The 20,321-nt window shown below is 36.5% G+C and overlaps 1 protein-coding gene and 2 long non-coding RNA genes across 3 annotated transcripts; 1 reads left to right on the plus strand and 2 right to left on the minus strand.

Annotated features, from left to right (window-relative positions):
* Window positions 1-82: 82 nt before the first annotated feature.
* Window positions 83-9,841, minus strand: LOC145481316 (uncharacterized). Its single transcript, XM_081459782.1, has 6 exons — window positions 9,763-9,841; window positions 9,027-9,254; window positions 7,571-7,642; window positions 5,575-5,649; window positions 4,607-4,678; window positions 83-4,228 (listed from the first exon to the last, which is right to left on the minus strand). Exons 2-6 carry the CDS (start codon window positions 9,230-9,232, stop codon window positions 2,710-2,712), a joined length of 1,944 nt encoding a protein of 647 aa, XP_081315908.1. The 5' UTR covers window positions 9,233-9,254; window positions 9,763-9,841; the 3' UTR covers window positions 83-2,709.
* Window positions 9,842-12,901: 3,060 nt separating this feature from the next.
* LOC145481319 (uncharacterized) lies at window positions 12,902-17,604 on the plus strand. The gene is made up of 3 exons (XR_014048619.1): window positions 12,902-12,954; window positions 13,726-13,826; window positions 16,554-17,604. It is a non-coding gene; the product is annotated as an uncharacterized LOC145481319 (long non-coding RNA).
* Window positions 17,605-18,053: 449 nt separating this feature from the next.
* On the minus strand, window positions 18,054-19,956 carry LOC145482041 (uncharacterized). The gene is made up of 3 exons (XR_014048713.1): window positions 19,717-19,956; window positions 19,348-19,391; window positions 18,054-18,263 (listed from the first exon to the last, which is right to left on the minus strand). It is a non-coding gene; the product is annotated as an uncharacterized LOC145482041 (long non-coding RNA).
* Window positions 19,957-20,321: the final 365 nt, after the last annotated feature.

A 20,321-nucleotide genomic window follows, 5' to 3' on the forward strand; every position in this document is an offset into this window, starting at 1 on the left:
ATCTTTTGTGAATTTGTCAATTATTTTTAAACTAACAATGGCACATTATTGGCCATGCGCTATATTTCTAATAAAAGAGATAAATGGATAATTCCTTCTGCTTCTGATTATTTAAAGTAGGTTGTAATCTCATTCTAATTGTGTCTCTACAACCTGACAGTCCGGCCGTTTTGTACTATTTAGAGATACTCCCAGGTTTATGATGTGCAAACAATCTTGTGAAAACTACCCTCAACTCTCCTCTGAAACGATCCAAAATTCCGTAAAAGCACTGATTGGTTCTCGGGATATAATCACTTGTGATTGTTGTTTTCTCTCAATGAAATGCCACTTTTGATTTCACCCTATTGACTGAACTAGCAGAAGTTTTGTATTTTCTTTTAGGCGAAAAAGGTAAACTGGCCCGAATTGTTGAGTCCACAAAATTCAAATTGACCGGGAACAAGATGCGTAGTTGCCACGACTTCAATTACTGTTTGAATCTTCCCGAACATATTTTCACAATACTTCCAGGCTGAATGTAAATCCTTGATTTATGTAAGGGACGAGAATATCGCCCGTGGGCGATATATACATAATTTCAAGTATGGGGGAGTTTCCTGTCGGTAGCTGAACAAACACAAAGTTCTCGTGATCTTTTTTGTTTTAATAAGTGATTTTTAACTACATATTTACAAATGATTGGCCACGATGCTTCTCAGATGTTGATCACAAACTACAGTGGTTTCACACAAATCTCCATTATTTTACATTATGTGATATCATTTACAGAGTTCTCACAGTGATCGGGAAAACAAAAAAATCTTTTCAAGCTTGTCACTGAGTTATCTTTACCCTAGGTAGAGGCATTGTCATCAAGCATAGACACTGTTAAATATCTAGGTACAATGAAGTAAGTATAACATAGTATTTAAGAATGTGCCTGCACTTGATTGAACCATAATGTGAGTAAATTGTTATTTACATCAAACACAAATCACGTCTAAACTAATAAGGAACACATCACTACGTTAGGGCCTCCACAGACTAGATACTTAGTTGTTGACAACTATTTAATACGGAGTTTAAGCAACGTCGACGACGCGCCGAGGACGACGACTAGTAAAAAATGAATTGGGAATCATTGGTTTAGTTGTCGACATCTATCGAAACATGACACACATTTGAGCGCGCGTATTGTGTTTTGAGCATGCGTAGTGAACGTTAGCTCCCAAGGTTTCGCTGACCTGACTTACTTATCGACGACTAGCACTCCAATGTGTGGAATGCTCGCATCGAACACAATTAGTTGTCGATAACAAAGAGTTGTCGACAACTAAGTGTCCAGTCTGTGGGGCCCTTCGAGCGGCAAAAGTGATTGGTTTTGCATCACACCACACGATTGGCTGAAAAAACTCACGCCACTCAAAACAACACACCAATCAAAAGTAAAACTAATCATTACTCGCTCACATACGTTTCCCGCCCTTTGCATCAGCTGCTTGTAATTACTTTCACTCTTGATTTGTTCACTGTATTGTCTGTGTCCTTTAATTTGTGATTGGTTAGAGTGATTACTTTGGTTTTGGTTTTACGATACCGTCAATTGAAACCGCTCTACAGCGCGATCGATATCGACCCAAGCTCCCACTTCAAATATTCTTGGATTCAAAAGGTGTTAAGAAATAATTACAAAATTGTGAACTTCCGTTCGGTTTGGTGGCCACACGTAAATTGCCTCGGAGTTGTTGACGTACGGGGCAAAAAAAACCTCTATGAATATTTGTAAACATATTTATCTGCAATGTAATATTGACACTTTACAATTAAAGGGAATCTTGGCTGAAAAGTAGTTTAAGTTCCAAAGTATTCCCGCTGGTTCTCTTTAACTGAACTTGTGTGAATGGTTCGAATACGAAATGTTTGCTTTTCAGTTTAAATCACCTGGGCGTGGTCATCTTTACTTTATAGTAATTGATGACGTCATTGAGCGGTCAGAGATCTCAATCTAAAGTCTCCAAAGGACGATTTCTAGTTGGAACTGCATATTCATTCCAGACATGGATTATAAACGATCAGAAGCACTTTTATATGTCAAGATTCACGCAATTTTGTCTTTTAAAACCGTCCAACTGTGCTTGACGTCATAATCTCCATCAAGCTTTGCAAAAGTAAACATGGCCGCGCAGGAAATTTGAAATCCTAAAACAACCTGAGCGAAACACCCAGCATTGAAAATAGGCAAACAATTATCGACTTTAAATCGCGGACACAGTTTAACACAAACATCAGCTTGTGATTTGGAACAAAACTGTTTTTTACCCAAGATTTCCCTTAAGTGGAGATTAAAGTTAAACCGTCGCTGTACTTTGAAACACCTTTCCACACGATTGGCTCATTGCCTCTTTAATAAGTGGCCCACTCTCTTTACGGCTCGTGTGCCTTTTTTTGTTGTTACCTCATTTTGATACCATCTGTGATCTATTACTGAACAGACACACAGCAACATGAAACTATTTGTTAAGTAGACTGCCCCCAACCCGAAGTGCCCTCCTATGGGCGGTTATCTTTGTGTGTTTGTGTTAGTGTTACTATTATTATGATTTTTTAATGCTTCCATCTCAGTTAGAGTTTTATTTTAGCTCTGGTTATTAGTTGTGTATTTATTTCACTCAAAACGTTTTTGCTTTTACCTCCAACAGTCTTCTATCAGACGGGGAAGTTAGTCTCTTACATTGTTTTAGATAACTCTTTGTCTGTTTCTTGGAATTCCAGTTCTTTGTTGTCATCGGGGACAGTTTTATTCTTGGTGTTACTTGCGGTCGGCTGGCCGTCAATTCTTGACATTTTCTTTGTTTGTGGCTCATTGGTCACTGAATCGCCGACGGAGTTCAAGTTCATGGAAGGCGCCCAAGAAGGAAAGACCTTTCTGGAGAAATGGTGAATTCTGCGCCTGATCTCCCTCTTAAAATGGGAATGCTTGAAAGCATAAAGAAACGGGTCCAATAGGGAGTTTATGTTCAGACACGTGACAGGGAGCCATTGACCAATAGAAATTTTGAAAACGGTGCTTTGAAAAGCATCGCCTTCGAAGTCAAACGGGTTGCTGTCAAGCTTGGCAAAGATGGAGAACACGAGAATAAGTATTATGGGTACAGCAAAGAAAATGAAGTTTGTGAGAACCAAAATGGCGATTTTTCTGGCAAGCGACAACTCTTTCTTCACGCCAGCCTGATTGCTGCTCTTTTTTACAAACCTGAAAAGTTGGACATACAACGGAAGATTTGCAAGGTATAGCAACACGATGAACACAAGAGAAGCCAGGAGAATCAGCGAGGACCCTGACTTGAATTCCTCATCATAACTCAAAGGAGTGCAGGCACGTTTGATGTTGTAATGTAGACCGCCAACACCAAATATGGGCATCACCGCAAAAGTGATGGCCATGGTCCAAGCAAAAAACAGCGAGATGTGAGCACTTTTAGCTGTCATGCGCTTTGAGGGCCTCACACAGTAAACAACTGCAAGATATCTTTCAAGTGTAAGAAGCAATGAAATAGAAACCGAGATCAGTTGTCCAGAGATAAAGATTGGACCAGTTGAAGGCTGCAACTCTTTCCCTGCCCACATAACTTCTTCAAGAACGCTATTAATATTCGTAATGTTTACATGAGCCACCCATATCGAGTAAATACCTATTAGGAAGTCAATAACGGCCGTGTGGCCTATCAAGATAAATGAAGGTACCGTTCGCAGAGAGCGAGATGACAGAATTGTCACAATAACGACCATGTTGAGCAGGATTGTAAAAGGACTGACAGCATATTCTATGTAAAATAACGTCTGTGGAAGTAAAGTGCGTGTCAAAAAGTATGGCATCACAACATGGCGGAACTCGCAATCCGATTGCTTCACGCACATGCATTCAGGTAAGTATCGGTGTCTTATAAATCGTGTAGGGTCCTTTTGTCCAAATTCTAAAAATTTCATCTCGTCAAATTCTCGAAGGCACTCTTCTGCCTTCCGTTTTCGCTGTGATTCGTTCACAAGATTTTGTGGGTTGACTACAGTACAGTTTGGGCAAAATTTACACCAGGTGACCCCCCTGAGTTCTTTGAGCCTTGGAAGGGCTAGGATGTTTTCATCCGGGACCCAGTCGATTGTTCCAGTGATGTCCAAGTATTCAAGTTCATGGGTGCCTTGTGACTGGTTCCCAGTCCAACTCTTTATATTGTTCAGGCTCAGATTTCTGTGGAAGAAAGAAAAATGTTTCTCATTAAATTTAGCACTCGTTCTTTTAACTGGTGGAAATATTAAAACAAATTGTGCAGAGCCATTAAAAATATCAAACCAAGAAAATATGCCAAGTAACTATTGGGTTTTGCTTTTTAAATTTGCACTTGATTGGCTAAGGGACTAGACTGAAAAAATCTCTGATCTTGCGAAGAATACGTTGCTCGTGTTGGTAGGCCAGTATACTTGACCAAATCCTCAAATTTAAGCAAGACGAAATGTATTGATAATGAAAGAACCACATGGGGATAATCTCCTATTCCTCAAAGTGTCTGCATTTGTTAAACGATTCGGCTTCATTGTCGTAATTCTCTGATATGTTTCTGATACTTACAAGTATTTCAACCGACTTAGTCCTCTAAAGAATTTGCTGTCCACATCTCTGATGGAGTTCCTTTGAAGTGACCTGAAACAGTCACCGCAATAGAATAACCTTTTTTCGTTAATGGATTTTGCACTCGTTTAATCTACTAACTGATAAAAATATCAAAACAAATCCTGCACAGCTATTTAAAAGTATCAAACCAGACAGAACTGAAACAAAAGGCAACAAACGTAAAAGTTGGAAAGCTCTCTAAATTGTAATTTGAAATCAGCTCCATTATTTGCAATGTTTATTTTTAACTCGTGAATTGCGATTTTAAGTCACAAGTTGTATTGGGTGGTCAGATAATTTACTTTTTGCTTATTTCAAGTAAAAAAGTCATGCAATGGCAATATATAATAATTCCGTTTCCTGCCTTTGTCCATTAAACGGCTTTTCTCAGAAATCTCTTTAGGCTGAATTATTCACGGCAGCGAGTTTTTTTTTTTTACTGTATTGCGTTTGTGGAGCATTTTCCTTTTAAGCAGAAACAAATTTAATAGTTTATTCATAGGAATGTGCTGAGAATTTGTGTACTTTTTAGATGCGGTTTTAATTTTTTATGGAGGTGTGAAATATTGAAGATGCGAACGTGGTGGAAGATAGGTTTTAATTTTTCGAAAAAGAAAGAATAAAAAAACATGAAGATAACAGGATGTGGATGGTAATGTTTAATAAGCGTCATAAGGATGTTTTCTCTTTTTTTGTTCATTTCTTTTTTCCCATTTCTGTTTTCTCCACAGGAACGAGAAAACCTGGGCATGTAAAAATATTATTGCTATGAATTAGACGCACAGTAGCACAATAAAACCTTTGATGCCACTCTACTTAGGAACACGCGAATACACATTTCGTCACTGGACATTATTATAAGAAAAAATTTACCACATAATTACTTTCATGCCTTTCACACAATACTTAACAATTCAAACACTTACAAATATTGCAGAAGGGAAAAGTCCGTCAACAGTCCCTCTGATGTTAGATTGCATAAGCTGTTTCCATCTAATGTTCTATGGAATCAAAAGGAAGGAAGGAAGGGAGTAAAACAATTTAAAAATACCTTAACTAATCAGAAAACACAAATTGTTAGTTGTCACATCCGCATAGCATCTGCTGGTGTTCATCAAGAATGAAAGTCGTAGTCATTCAATAAATAAAGTCAAGAATCTGGAATATGATAGATGATTGACATATAAATATATCTTCGCCAAGAATTAGGTCTGTGCGTATTTTCATTTGCGCATTATTCGGAGAAGTGCTTCACCCAAATTTATAGAGCTTATTATGGACACGCCATGTTGGTGCCTCTCCGAGGGGCACAAACATGGCGGCCGTAAAGTAACAGAAATATCTGCCATTGACTTTTACAATTGACACAAAATTATCATTTTAAAGCCCGAAACGCTGAAATTAATACTTCTTCTAGTTTAGGAACTGTTCAGTTAACAAAAACTTATAAGCGATAACTCATCTTTTGACCCACTCGACAGCCTTTCGTAACCGCCATGTCAATATCACGCAAAGCTTGAAAATTTTAACGCGTTTATTACAAAACGATGATGGTGCCTGGCGTCATAAAAATGCTATGGTAAGTCTCATCTCGGTAAAACATAACTCATTCGAAACTTTCTTTTTTCCCTAGTACACCAATAACGTCCGATTTTCTGCTGGAATGATAATCGTGGTGCTACAGAAGTTCAAAGTTGAACAGTCTGGCTACTCAAATATGCGATCGAGCCACCTTAAGAGTTACCTTTAGACAGGGGTGAAACTAGAAGTTAAGGCACTTACAGTAGTAGAACCATTAAGAATTGTTTCCATGCAGAAACAGCTACCAAATAGGATCTTAACACTGTGCGTTATATGAAAGTAATAATGTCGCGAGCTTTACTAAACACTAATTACGAATTTTTACAGCTGTTGCTATAGTGAAATTAAAGGAATGGATGAAACGTTTGAATACATTTTAGAGAAGAGAGTTAAAAATACGACCCTTAGCGGAGTATTCTTGACGAAATTCGAGGTGTTTGGATAGCCGATGAAACACCGTCTTGAGTGTTTGATATGTCTTTTCAATCAAAACTACCATAAGGGGAAAACGAAGAAGTAAAGTTGCAGAAATCTATGCTTATTAAAATCACGTTTCCAAACACCGTCACGGTCATCATTTCTTCTGTTTAGATGAATAATAAATGAGTTTGAGAAGATTGAGTCAATTGCCAACATTCACAGTCAAGTACATGGTTTCTAACCTGATACGTAATACTAACTGGACTGAGTGCAGTATATATAACTCAGTGTACGTAATTGACGTGCGAATAACGTACGTATCCAGTTACAAAAAGGTGTAACTAGATACCTCTAATTTGATACCCACGCAATGGCACGTCGATTACATGACCAACGTACAAGTACGCGGAGAACCAATCACGATCCCTAATTTTGTTATTGAAGAAAACAAAAAGACTCTGAAACAAAGAAAAAAAAAAACTCAAGGCCAATATCTTTTTTTCAAATCCGGCAAAATCATTAAATGTACTATTTTGTGCTCCAATCAAAAGGTACATTACATGCTGTGAATTAGAAGCAGTCTAAGTAGAGTACAATCCGGCCTGTGAAAGCCACTGTTTCTCAAAATTGTTTCCTTGCGCGCAGCAGAAATGCGAAACAATTTACTGTGCGACATGAAAATCTAAAAGGGGAAACATTTAAATGACTCTCCGAACAAACTTAATTTCCTTCTTGTTAGCGCAAACGTGGGGGTGTTTCCTCGGTTTTTAGGTTCTTAATTAATAAATGGGACGACGCGAAGACCTGCAACCAATCAACACAAGGGGGAAAAAAATTCATACACTACTTATTTAAATATATGTATGTATATTTTGCAACTGTAAAATGAAAATCACAAGACCTATTTTATATTGTACTTACAAGTTTGTGATGTTTCGGTATTTTCCGATGAGAGATACAGGTACATACGACAAGTTGTTGTTGGATAAGTCTCTGCCAAATTAAAATAGAAGAGACAGCAGCTTTTTAATTAATACAAGTGAACACACAGGGTTTTATTAGCAGGTGGGTTCAGGCTTTGTGTATTCAGGCAGATTTGTGTGCGTGTGTGTGTGTGTGTGTGTGTGTGTCTGTCTGTGTCTGTGTCTGCTGGGTATTTGGGATCTTTGATAATGAATTCATGACTCAACAAGGCGGCGGCTTAGATCTGTAGCAAGCAGAAAAAAAAGCAGTCATTTAAGCAACGGTCATTCTCGAGGAACTGGGGGGACGAGACCGTTTGAAATCTGGCCTAAGCACAGCATCATTTACTAGTAATTTTGGCAAAAAATGCTAACTGAAGAAAACTTAACGTGGAAATTCGAAAAGCAGTACATAATTCTTTTCACATGTGTGGCTCTATTTGTCCTATACAGTATCATGATATCACGTAATAAGATGATAATGATTTTTTTTTTCGCCCTCTGTTTACTATGCAGTACCACTAGAATTATTTTCAGTATTTTTTCCTCAGTATACTTTTAGACAAACTGGAACTCAAAAAAGGAGCCTCCAATTGTATCTTTCTGTCTTGAGTTTATAATCAGGACTTACAGATATAAAAAGTAAATTGCTTTCTCACAAAACAGTAGTAATCATCATTGTCTTATTCACTTTGTTTTGTTTTTCGGTCATCATTTGTTTTTCAATCATTTGCCTTCCCATATTATTCGGATATTATTCCGCTAGCATCCAATATCATTTACAGGTTTTGAACAAATTTATTTTATTCTCAGGGTTTTCTTTCTAAGATATCAACCATTTTCTTTAGAAACATAAGTCAACTTGTAGACTAAAACTGGAGTCGAATGGATCATACAAAAATTTGGTGTAATCATAACATGCATTACTGTGTCGTCAAAATTGACTACGAAAACGATGCATGCTGAAATCTTAACTGACTTCAGATACTTAGGTGAAAACCGTATAGATATTACCGGAGGATAAATTGAAGAGTTCCTCTTATTATCACCTCTTAGCTATGTTTGAACTGCCATTGGCTATCGATGGGATAACGATTGTTTGGTAGGGTGGTTCATTTAGAACAACATTGTTTTCTAGATCATTAGCTAATTGCAAAATTCTGCTCAGTTCTCACGATCGAATAATACTAGCTCCACCACCACATATGTGTTTATCATGACAATATACGAGCTTACTGTCTTTCATTCACTTTTTCTTGCAACCTAGCTGCTTATAAAAGTTTGCTTATAACAAACAGTATTTCCATGATAAAAGACAGGCACTGCTGTCCCTTTTTCTCTCAAACTGTATTTCAGCTACGGTACCAATTCAATTTTAGTTACTGTATTACATGTACTAACTGAGATCTACTTACAAGCTGTACACATCAGGTGGTAGATGAAGACTTTCTTCAGTCACATTTTTTCCATCGAAGCTGCACTTCACCAAAATCTTTCCTAGTTCGCTTCGCGAACATCGACAAATGCTATTACATGACGCGTAGCTTTGGAAGTTTGGGTCGACGCTGGAATCGACGCCAGATAGCGAAAACAACAGCAGAAACAGCAGATATTGTGTCATGACTGGCGGCTTGAGGCAAATCCTGTTTCATTAATAAAAGAGATAGCTGGTGTTAATGATATTTGCACGACGTAAGGTTTACATTGGCCTTATTGACATTTTTGTGAAGTTTAAGGTTTCTTTGACAGAACATCTCTCAGTTGACAAAAACCGACATGAAAGTGGAAGATTTCAGTATTGGCCACAATTTCGAAAATGTGTCACTCAGTGTTACATGGAATGACAATTTAGTTTCGTTTCTATATAGAGTACCTGTTTCAGTGGCTTAGCAGCTAAAGCACTCTGTTAAAACAAGTTTTTAATGCAAGTCCTGTTTTAGCTACCTTCAGTTGTGTCGAAACACTACTGTACTCCCAAGAAATATAGCGAAGTTTTCTTCCTTCCGTACGCCCGTTGCTCGTCTATACTGAAACTGCTATTGTGTGGCTAATCCTTCACAAATTACAGCAGTTAACAACTACAAACGAATTACGTTACAGCTATTCGCACTCTATTGGTTTCGGTACTGTACGTGAGTAAATCAGTTTTACCTCACAAATGAAATGACTTGCCAAAATGTTGTTCCGTATAAGTGTGCGTCTCCCACTAAACTGCAAGGGTGATTAGTCCAAAACCACTTGCAGCAGCTGGCACGTACAAATAATTTACGGTAATTCAATGGCTTCAACGAAAAGTTGCTTTAACGCGTTTAATTACACTCTATTGATTCAGCTAAGGGGCACCTGCTGTATTTGAATATGTACCGATAATCTGAAATATCCGCCTTCTACATTCGTTTTATCATGGGTGCCAAAAGTGTCTTTTATCAGTACGAGCAATTTTGGAGGGTGAAGTGTCAGTTGGAAACTCTCCGTGTACGCTTCATAGTACTGATAATTTTTTTAATTACATACTGACTTGGCTTAATCTTCCAGGTTTGTAAACAAAATGACAGTAATATCTTTTCTAATCAAACAAGGTGAGTAATAAACGTATTTGACTAAGCACCAATCCGTACCAGGCTGAAGTAATTGTTCCGGCTCTACCAAAAATCACGACCAATCTTGTCTCCGCCAAATTTTCATTTCAGCAAAAGATTCGCCACTTAAAAATTAAATCAGCAAATCGTTTGCTTATCGCAAAGTGCTCATCACATACGAAATCAACACCTTCTTTTCAACAATTTAGTCGATGTTTCCGTTAAAAGTAATTTTACAGATCTATCACTATTGACACTTGACTCAAAATTGGCCCACTCTGAGCCATTCGACAGGACGTCGGCGCTTTTGAAGTTTGGTAAGGCTTGACAAAGTCTAGTTTGTTTGAAAATCGCCGTCCATGTTTGTTTTTAACATAGAATTAATGACAAACAAAGCTGCAAAAAAAAAAAGAAAAGAAAAGAAAAGAAAAAGGCAGGAAGTGTCAGGAGTCGGTTTACCGTGAAATGAACGAGAAATATTATATTGAATTTATTGGGTATCGAACATGCATCGTAGCACTGACGAGCGCAAAATAGCTGTAAGGCCTTATCCTCCTGTCATCACTCAACAAAAGTGTGTCAGGCTTTTTTCGATATTTTGATTGGTGGACATTCGCATCTAAAGTTGGAGTAGCTAGAAAAACGCTAAATGGACTAAACGAGAAAATATTTTAAACGTAAAATTTACTGACATGCTTTGTTTGCCTTGATTATCCCTAAAATGTTTTTGGCAACATCTCGCGAAAATCTGTCAAGTCTACATACCCTATAATTTCGATCAAAGTTGATGTATTCTTCACAAATCAAATGCGAGATGTTAGCTCAGAAAGGTTTGTAAACAACTCGCGCCACGCTAGGAGACTTATCTCACCTCATGAAACTGCAGACGTCACAAGTGGATCCGAATTTCCCGAGAAAAGTACTGCATTGCAAATGCGTTTTCTATCTCGCTGCAGCGTTGACCAGAAAGTCGCCAAGGCTTTTCGAGGTCTTTTGACGAAACCAAGAGCCCTTGTCTCTTCCTGCGTGGGTTTTTTTCCTTTACTCCACAGAAATGGATTATTTATTTCTTCTTTGAGCCTATTTTCGTTTCTTCGTTTCGTTTCTAGTCAAGGGCTTGTTTTACTTTACTACTGGAAATCACACAATTTGCTCACAATTTGCACATCAAATGACTTATTTTACTGGCCATGTTATCAATTCGTGGATATCACGAGTTGGATTAAAAGCGTTTTGATTTTTTTCTGTTTCTTTTTTTTATTATTTTTATTTTTCTGATTTTGACAACTAGTGTGCATGTTTTACAATGCCTCATTCACTAGACTTAAATTCTTCTTAACCTATTCATTTATCACTGAAACCGGTTCAAATTAGATATTCTGTCCGACAAACAGAGGCAAACGAGAACGCGCGAGAGGAAAATGAACAGATTATTTGTCCCAAACTAGATTTCCTAAACGAAGCCTTAATTAACGCTACCACAGCGTCTTGTTATTTACAGGGGTTGTGTTAATCTATTCAGGATAGACCGGAGGAAATAGGACATTCTTGTCGTGAAATGTCTTTTCAGTGTTGCCGTTTTACCTCGGTTTCAAAATGAGTTCTGGTAAATACGCAATTAACTTTTGGTATGGAAATAATCTAAATTCATTTGCAAGACATCGTGCACCTAAGATTCATTTCCATATGGTTATGCAATAGAACTCTATGTGAAGCAAATGACCTATTCAACTGAAACAAAAATTCAGGTTCCTCGCGATGAAGCTCTCACGTGCAAATCTTAAGATGTGATTCTTTTCCCCTGGGTCGTGCATCTTATTTGCATTTTATTCTTTCGTTCCTCGTGGTCGAGAAGGCTTTTCTTCCTCGACGGAAGGAATCTTCTTAACAAGTGAAGGAAGACGCCGTGAAAGCCGTCAGCATGAAGGGAATTGTGGAGTATGTTTCTACGGAAAGACTTAATATGGACCAACTACTCAATACCTGGTTTATCCTGCTTCGAAGGATGAACGAAAATGTACGGACAGTTAAGTTGTGGGAAATAGCGTGAGTAAACTCAAAGCAAGTTGCCGCACAATTGTTAAAGCGATGAAAACGAATCGTAGGTTAAAGCTACTGACTCAAATAATGTCACTGAAAGCATTATATTTAGTGGATGTGAGGTTTTTCGAAGGGGCATTTCTTGAGTAAATTACTCTTACATTTATTTCCAGTAACGAAGTTCCTTTAAGGTGAACCAAAAATCTCCATCGTATAGTAGATTAGAACAGAACTCAAAGAAACTAGAAGAAGAATTGTTTGCTTAGTATTTTTGAAAATTCCTCATAAGATAGTGAATGCATGCAGTAAAATATTTGATGCCTAAGGTTACGTCTGGGTTGGCACTTTGTACCATTGGCGCTGAAAACATCGCTAAACAAAATCAATCAGGTTTATTGGAATGACAAGTGCTGTGGTGCTGTTCTTGAATTACTCGCTTTTAAGCAGTTCACAATTCGAACATTTTTCCACAAGATATTAGCAAATCCTTAGGGCTTATCAAAAACAGAATCGAAGGCTGAATTATGTTTCAAGTTTCTGTTTATATTGTATAGCGTTTCTCTTGCGCAGAGAACATAGAGCCTAAGAGAATTTGTTCTGATGACATTTACTCATCCAAGCATTGCTATTCTCTTTTTAATTTTGTAAGCTGAAATACCATTAAAGCAACACTTTGATAAGGCACGGCGGGAACATACCACTCGTAGAGATCTAGTACGCGAAGGTAAGTTTTCGGATGAATCCTGAAATAAAAATAGTCCTATAGTATGTAAATGTGACTACTGTTACAATATCACAAGCAGTACATTTTAAAGCTAAAAATGTAAAACCAACAACCCTTCAGATGAAAATTGGAGTTTCAAAAGGAGTTTCTTAACTCACTGAACATCATACTTGCATCAATGTGGTCTCTACTTCGTCTGCAAGAGTGCTAAAGCTAGGGAAACAATTTAAGCTATGAAGTGTGTTTTGTCACTCCAGCGTCACTGGGAGATCGGAGAAAAGTTGACAAACAATTGTTAAGCTCAAAATTTTCCAGCTCTACATTTTTGTTGTATACCTCAGTTACAAGCATTTTGCTGCGAGGCATCAACATGAAACATTCAAAATATTAACTATTCAGTATGAGAACGACGAATAGCTTGTCAGTAATAATACCTACTTATACCGAGTATTTTTATTCATTCATTCATTCATTCATTCTGTTTATTTTGCCTTTTTACTTAATATGCAGTATTTATAAATGTTTTAATGTGAGGCGAGGTGACCTGTAGAAACCATCAGGCTTTTAGTTGAGGCCACCTCGTACGTAACAATACGGTTACATAAATAGTGCCACAGTGTGCGGCTTTGCCAGTTCAGTAATTATTTTAGTAAAAATTCTAGTAGTTTTTTCTTAAAATTGAGAAAACTTAACAATGAAGTGATTGTAACAGGAAGGGAATTCCAGATCTTTGGACCTTGGTAAAGAATTTATAAATTGTATCAATTTCAGGTGGACTTCACCTGAAATTTATCAATTTCAAGTGAAGCACCGTTAAAGAATCTTTATAAGAGTATGGAAAGAAGAATGCGACTTAAATGAATTCCATAAAGGTAAGCTTCAGAAACCAAGTAAAACCCTTCATGCAATAAATATCAAGAAAATAGGTTCGCATTGTGGTCATATTAAGGCTAGTGTTATAATGGCAATGTATTGAAATATTCAAGTTATCGATCTCTTTAGGAATAAATACGTTTAAACATCAAAGGAAACTATATTTATCTCCCCTGGAGTGAAACGGAAAATGGCCGTACTGATTTCAAACTTATGTTTGGGACAAAAATGATCAAATATTAAGGAACTGAATTTGTTTCTAAAACTGATCAAAAAAAGAAGAAAAATTTTGTTGACAGAATTTGAAAAATTTAAAATCTTTTGAAAGACATTTAACTGTGCCAATGTTTGGCTGCGTGATTTCTATAACTACTGTGTACACTCTTAAATTTCCAAGTTTCCTTTGAATGCAGTTTCTTTAAGCTTTTGCCACTATATACATCTCTACAGTTTAAACATCCCCTTGTGTTATCCCTGTCGAGTTTTCGCAATCTGCATGTATTTTCAGAAAATTACTGGTGTGATTAAGTATTTTCTCATGCAGTAATTGAGCCATTTTAGGACTATTGTATTTCTAATAAAACTCCTTATATGTTCGCATGTACTGTGCGTGACAAAATTAATTCGACACATTGAGGCTCTCCAAAACATAAAATTTGATTCTTTACAGATTGATTTCAAATCATATTGAAATAATTTTAGTAATAAGTTGCTAAACTTCGAAAAAAAATAAGTGTTTTGTAACGACTGGCTGCTTTTCTACGAGTTGCCCAAAATTTCGCTGAATCTACAACAAAGTAGGATAGTTTTGTGTGAATCGCTATAACTGTAATATCAAAGTTCAACAGTGTGCATCTACATTCTCAAAGCAGGATTAATTTTTCTGTGAAAAACTGGACAAAACAGCGACGTAATGTAAGTGCCAGGTGGTCGATACCCTTTATTTCTATCAAATTCTCTGAGGAATTTTTTTTTTTTTGAAGAAACAAAATTCAGGGAATCACCGTTTTCTCCAAGAAAGGAGTAACTCTCTAACGCAAACGCCTGCAGTTTGTGAACAGTGAATAATATCATTTTATTTTATTTTTATTTTCCAAATTGGTGAAAAGAGGGCTAACAAAGCGACGTTAATTTAACTGGGTTCTCTTGAGGTTTTTTGTTTTTTTCACTACGTTTAAACTACCATTTAAGAAGATCCTTTATTGTGCCCCACTCTTTGTAACAGTCAAACAAAAGTTAAATTTCAACCTCTTTTATATAGCTCTTTTACCGATTCTCTTCTCCGTGTGAACTTGACAACTGGTGATGCAAAAAATTTATCACGTGACCAAGCCTTTACAATTTCAATGGTATGATCGGAATGTAAACAAAAATAACCACGTCAAATCCACTGACTTCGTGAGTGTTTGTTTTTGTAATGAAATGAAATGTTTAATTTATGGCAAAATAAGAAAATACTTAAAAAATTATTGAGTTTTGAAACTAAAGTACCTTTACACATATCTTCATTTGTAATTTTACACCGTGTCGACGCTCGACTTGTACGAAAAAAGACTGATTTTCGTTCCGTTATTTGTTTTCAACGTATTTACTCCACTTGCAAAAATTTTGCAATCGACTAACTTTTTCAAAGCTTTTTTTTAGAGATGAGCGTTGGTCTCGATGATGCTAACAATAAAATATAATTAACTTTTATGAAGTTTTCAAATTTTCAAAGCCAAGGGGAATAATAGCCTGCGAACGCAGACGTATTTCCGGCTGTCGCTTGTCTCCGCTGAAAAATAACGTCTGCGAACCCGAGCCAGGAAACGATTTCTGTGACGTAATGACTTTTGTTTCTCCTTGGCCAATCAGATTCCATGATAGAATGAAACTTGACTGCTCCTCGCAGCGAATACCTCGCGCAGTAGTTCTGGGGTTACTTGAGCTAAACTGTGATTGGCTTAAAATTCCTACGTCACAGAAATCGTTTCCTGGCTCGGGCTCGCAGACGTTATTTTCCGCGGAGACAAGCAACAGCCGGAAATACGTCTGCGTTCGCAGGCTAGGGGAATAAGTGATCTTGACTTGATTGGAGCTGATTTTACGCTCATAAACCTGCGGTTTATATCTGACTTACCGGTTCTGTAGATGTTTTGAACTTTATTTGGCTCATTATTTGTCATTAACCGTCCAGTAACTCATATGTACATTTTCTATTTTGGATCATGTGATGTTCTCTTGAGAATTGCTCCTTTGTTTCTCCAAAAATTATACATTCAAATACACGTGTTGAAATGTGAAAATAAAACGATTACATTATATTGTTCTCGTCAAGTGCTCGCTGAAATTGCAAAGAAATTATTTCTCGTATTACTTGGCTTTTACGAAAATCATGACGAAAATGATTTTCATTTGTCTAGACAAACTGTATCTTTTGACAGGGCAGGTTAGTATTATTAGGCATCAAATAATCCAGGCTAATTTACCTCGTAATTTATGTGCGCTAATTTGATGAACGTTTGGATTGATCAACATCTATTTTCTCCTTGCATTAGCAACATATTTTCAAGGACAAAAGTTGAGAGAAGAAGGAAATTCACTGCCATACATGAAAGATTGTCTTGATGTACCAAATCATTTTCATGGGCGAGCATTGAACTAAACCACATGCAATACTGAACATAGACTTGGAAAATTCTTTGAAGGTTTCCATATTTAACCCGTACATTTTCTTTCTCTCTTAGTGTCTTCAACAAAGCTTACTGAATGCGATGGATCGAAATCCAGAACACAGACTCCGCAGAGGAAAAGAGTGCATAAAGAAGCCAGGAATATACGACAAGATAGTTACAGGTTAACATAACTTAAGATAATGTTTTCCAGTCATCAGAAAGAATCTACCAAACTTTAGTCAAGGAATAACTGTTCTCACAAAACCTGCGAGAATCGAGTCGTAAAACTTAAACTTACAAAAAAACCAAGGAAAGAAATGGAACATTGTCAGGAGACGAGAGAATTATTTTCTAATACTCTAGCATCCAATTGTCTGACATAATAAATTCAATTTTTGTTTAGGTCAACTATTGTTTCAACTGCTGTCATACTGAGGTATTTTGGACTGAAAAACACTTCAAAAGACTGATATCAATCTCGCCTTCATCGTTTTAACTTAGTGCCTTGCAAAAATGTTTGAATTCGTGCAAAATATTCCTACTAAATAGCTTAGGTAGGGTTTTTTTTTCGGTGTAATAACAGAGCAAAATATTACCGCCGCAAAATAGTACAACGGAGCATCTAATCAAAACATGTGAGAATATGTGACGATCACATGTTCTGTTGTGTTATTTTGTGGCGGTAATGTTTTGCTCTGTGATTATACTGGAAAGTGCGTGAGTTATTTAGGAGTATTTTGCACGAATTCAGAAATCAATTCGCTCTTTGGTTATTTTAGTTTTTATTTTACGACAGTCAAGATCTTTAAATACTCAGTTGCAACTAGAAAGTATTTATCAATGCAAAATCGTTTTCAAACTTTATTAACGAGATTTTTAGTAGTGTTTGTTTATATTTACAAGCGGTCTTTAGATTTAACAATTTAGCTTGAGAAGGAGCAGTATTCGTTTCCAGTTTTTTGGTTTTTTTTTTCATTTTCCCCTCAGTTATTTTTCTATGAATACTGGAATAAGGTATTTATAATATCCAGATTTCGCAACAGTATTGTATAATCGTTACTTTTATTCAAGCTTTGTAATCAAGCGTAATGAAGGCTTAATGAAATGAAAACAATCAATGAAATGTTTCATAACTTTAATTGTGTCTATCATCTATTGTCTTATTTACTTATTCAATAAACAAATAATTTTAAAAAAATTCGCGCTTTTAAAAGAGGCCTGGAAACTAGTCGGAATGTAGGCTATCTCTTTTACTATTTTTTGACTATGTAGGGTTGCCGCGAAGAAAAAAATTCTGCGCTTTTGAACAGGGTCTAGTCAGAAATCAAACATATATTTGGACTTTTGATGGGAAAAACCATTTGCACAGCGCAAGATTTTTCCCGCCAAAAGACTTAGTATATTTTTGACTCGAAACCAGACACCATTCAAAAACTCAGACTTTTTTTCTAAGGACATTTTTCCCGCCAAAAGACTTAGTATTTTTTTCGACTTGTTTTTTCTTGCTTTTAAAAGTGGAAAATTTTCTCACCAAGACTCAGTTTTTATTTCAACTCTTTTCTTGCCCTCTTTTAAAAGCGCAAAATTTCCTGCCAAAAGACTTAGGTTTTGTTCGACGTTTTTTGCCACGAGCTGACGAGTTAAAGAATATCTTCTCTAAACTAGATCCGATTTCTGTTGTCAAGTCAACACGAGCTATGACGATTCAAAACATTTTATTTCAACATTTCTTCGCTTTGCTCGTAACGTGTACTCTTTTGGCTTTTATCAACGGCTTTGAACCTGAAAGAAAAGCAAATAAAAACATTATTCAAAACATCAAAAACATTTAGAACAGTACACTCGCTTTTATATAAGAACCCACTAACTAGGAACGTCTGGGCTAAGCTTGGCAAAATTTTTAATACATGTCAAGATCACTTTAATTTCATTTTCTTTTCTCGTTTTTGCATTTTGCAGAAGATATAAAACAACTAAAATATCCTAAAACATCCTAGTAAAGCAACTCAGCTGAGTCGAAAACTCTAAGTTACTATGGGCTAATAACATGAGTAGAATCTTACACTCCGCACTACGAATCCCAAGTTCAGAATATAAGTTCTCGTTACTTTTTTCTATACAACATTCAATGGAGGGTTCTGAGAATTTGTTTTAAATCAAGACAATATCTTCCCAACTGTTTGCTTGGCAACTAATGTGTGATTTGCTATCAGAACCCATATTGGTTCCTCAAACAGGCTTAGCACGATAGTCGCTGCACACGAATAAATTGCAATAGGCCCTTTGCAGCTAAGCCATCACGTGACCTATTTTTCATAACGAATGCCAGAAATGGAAAAAGCATGTCGAAAATATCAAAATGGCCAAGTTTTAGGCCCCCATCATTAAAGAACGAGATTTTATGACGGTCCAAATCTTTAAAAGAATAAGAAGATTTGTATGGAAAAAGTTGCTGGAGAGCAAGATCTTGCTCTCCAGCAACATGTTACATACAAATCTTCTAAATATTCCGAAAATTCAAACTGTCGTATAAACCTACTCTTTAATTCCAGGGGCCTCAAACTTGGCCATTTTGGTATTTTCGATGCGCTCTTTCCATTTCTGGCATTCTTTAAGTTATAGCCCATAATATAAAAATGTGTAAAAAAAAAATGTATATACGCGCTCTTTAGCATTTATGTCACTTGTAATTTGTGAGAGGATCGAAAACATGTCAGACAAAAAACATACTTGTGTTTTGCTCTCGCAGTGTTTTATTTGATCTATATTTGAAAAACCCAATCGAGTAATAATCTGATATATATGCACACAGTATACTTATTAATTATATTCTTAGATTTAAGTAACACTCCGAGATTGTACTCACCACGGTTGACAGTTGTTCTTCGGGCCAGTTAAATGGTCCAGAGGCTGTCGAGAAAAGTAAAAATTAATAGGGGAAGTAGTAGGAAATCAAGTACATCACGGCATTCCTGACTGAAATGAGGTGAGATAAGCGTAGATGATTCATTCTACCCAGAAGTCATAAAGTATTTCTGCTGACTCAACGAGAGATGGAAAACGCAACATGTTAGAGAAAGGAGTCGGACATTATAATGAATAACAATTAACTTTCAATATTAAACGTTCTTTCATGCTTTCAGGCTCCGTCTAAACGACACCAAACAAATTTCTAGACTCACAGGGAACTAAATATAGCCACTAAATAAGATATCAAATATTTCAGGCCAGTTACCTTGCAAAGACGAGTCCTATCATCGTGGCAAATTCAGTTCTAGACTTGCAGCGTATTTTGCCGTCCAAACTTTTGCGTCTCCCTGAAGTTTTGGTTTGATGTTTACTGCGTTTCTCACTTAACAAACTTTAGGAATTTCTTCTTTCCCCGAAGCTTGGGAATTTATCAAACTCTCAAACTCAGTGTTCAACAGAGACTCCTTTAGAACGTGGACTATCAAAGGAACCGTTTCACACGTGCAGCAAATCTTGAATACATTAATTTTCGAAAATGGTTACGATCTCTGCCATTGGCCAAACAGAAACAATGATGAAAACACTCACACTTTTTATTCATTTTTAACTTCTCCAAAAACAAGAAAAAAAAATATACCAAAAATAAAAGGATACAAACAAAAACAAAAAACGAAAAAAAAAAAACCATAGGGCCTGTTTCAAACTTTAGTTGCGTTTATTCATCTCAAAATTCCGGAAACTCAGAGAATTATTAAAATTACGAATATTGTACCTCGCGAGGTTCTTTTCGATTCATTTGTCATTCGTCACTGGAAATAGCCAGAAATTCAAACAGGAATTTTTGGTCGAAAGGAAAGCGTCATTCACTTA

This window comes from Orbicella franksi, chromosome 3 (genome assembly GCF_964199315.1).
Source record: "Orbicella franksi chromosome 3, jaOrbFran1.1, whole genome shotgun sequence".
NCBI lineage: Eukaryota > Metazoa > Cnidaria > Anthozoa > Scleractinia > Merulinidae > Orbicella > Orbicella franksi.